Consider the following 1,491-nt stretch of genomic DNA (forward strand, 5'->3'; position numbering starts at 1 on the left):
GTTAGTTTATCTGTTATTTGAAATTTTAATATAATGCTTCCTCACTTTGCTTTTTATTTTTATTTTTAACCTTATTACTTGTCAGTCTTATTACCTATTACTTATTGTTCTAATTTAATAAAACTTTAATTTAATTGAGTTCAATAATATGCTAATATTGTAGCCTTTCATTTTATTGAAACGATATAATTTATAGACCAATATAACTTATGTTAATTCATTTTCTTATATGGCTATAGTGGCAAACAATATCAAGGTACCAGTAACTGACAATGATTTCATGAATCCTGTTAAAGATTTTTAAACAATCCAGAATCTGTCTGAATTACTATTGATTGTTCGCATGTCAATTTTGTAAGAAATTCGGGGAAAAATTAATGAGGAGTCACGAAAGGATCGTAACTCTCATTGTCTAAGATTAATCAAGTTTAAAAAGAGCAATTCTGGTTGCTTTGAAGAGAGTAAACAATTGCTACTGTTGGCACCGTTCATGACCTAGATTCATTTATAGTATCTTTATCTTTATCTTTATCTTTATTTATTCCCGATACCGCAAGAGCATAATCGGGTTAATTACAGAGATATTTCAAAGCACAGGTAAATACATACATAATAACAGACAGATAACGTACAAACAGTATGACAATTGAAAAGTATGAACAGATGGTAAGATGACCAATATAAATCAACCGATATTATACAAAACGTGAGAGTAGAATAACATGTACGGTAAATTAAAATAGACAATACTAATAGTAATAATAAATATTATACAGATATATGCTGCAGCAGAACAATAATGATATGTATATACAATAATGTGCAAGAAGCAAATGAAAATAATGCCTGATGACTGACTTGACTAACTTAGTGAATGACAGAGCGTATGTGATACATATGAATCAATTTTTTGAATGCTTTGTAGGTGTCACTATCCTTAAGAAGGACATGAAGTTCACATGGCCAGTTAATTCCCCTGTGGCTAAGAGCAAGGGCAAGCTCATGCCTAGCATCCTCGGTCATTGGACACATGTATACATAGTGCTCAACCCCATCACGGCAATTACAGATGGTACAGATGTCCGTTGTAGATTTGCCGAACCTCTGTAAGTAGGCCCGGAATCTCCCATGCCCAGTGAAGAATTGCGTGGTTTCATAGTCCGGACTAACCCAGTGGTTAGAAAGGTGGTCATGAATAGATGGAAAAAAGTTCCTGGCAAGGCCATTGTAACTATCCCATCTCTGCTGCCAGAGATCCAAGCTGTAGTTCCAATGCTGGAGCTTAAGAAAAGAAGCAGGTAGCACTGAATAATTGAAAGGGCCAGAGGTACCGATCGTTGCAGCCTCCCTGGCAAGTAGATCTGCACGTTCATTACCTAGGACACCCTGATGACCTCTCACCCATTCGAGGGAATAGGAGTTCTGAGCACAAGGTATATAGTTTAGAATCTTCCTAACCAGAGGGTGTAGGTTGTTGAGATTCCTAAGTGC

General features: G+C 35.7%; 1 protein-coding gene across 1 annotated transcript in view; it reads left to right on the top strand.

Moving 5' to 3' along the window:
• Window positions 1-925: 925 nt before the first annotated feature.
• The window catches only part of LOC111616372 (fibrillin-1-like), a gene marked incomplete at its 5' end in the record, with an annotated part of 10,469 nt that continues 9,903 nt past the window's right edge, over window positions 926-1,491 (top strand). Inside the window, one exon of the mRNA XM_023357783.1 lies at window positions 926-1,106. Within this exon, the coding sequence (XP_023213551.1) occupies window positions 926-1,106 (181 nt within the window). The remainder of the gene's footprint in view (window positions 1,107-1,491) is intronic.

This window comes from Centruroides sculpturatus, unplaced genomic scaffold (assembly GCF_000671375.1).
Source record: "Centruroides sculpturatus isolate CEXI.00-Female unplaced genomic scaffold, Cexi_2.0 scaffold2769, whole genome shotgun sequence".
Taxonomy (NCBI): Eukaryota; Metazoa; Arthropoda; class Arachnida; order Scorpiones; family Buthidae; genus Centruroides; species Centruroides sculpturatus.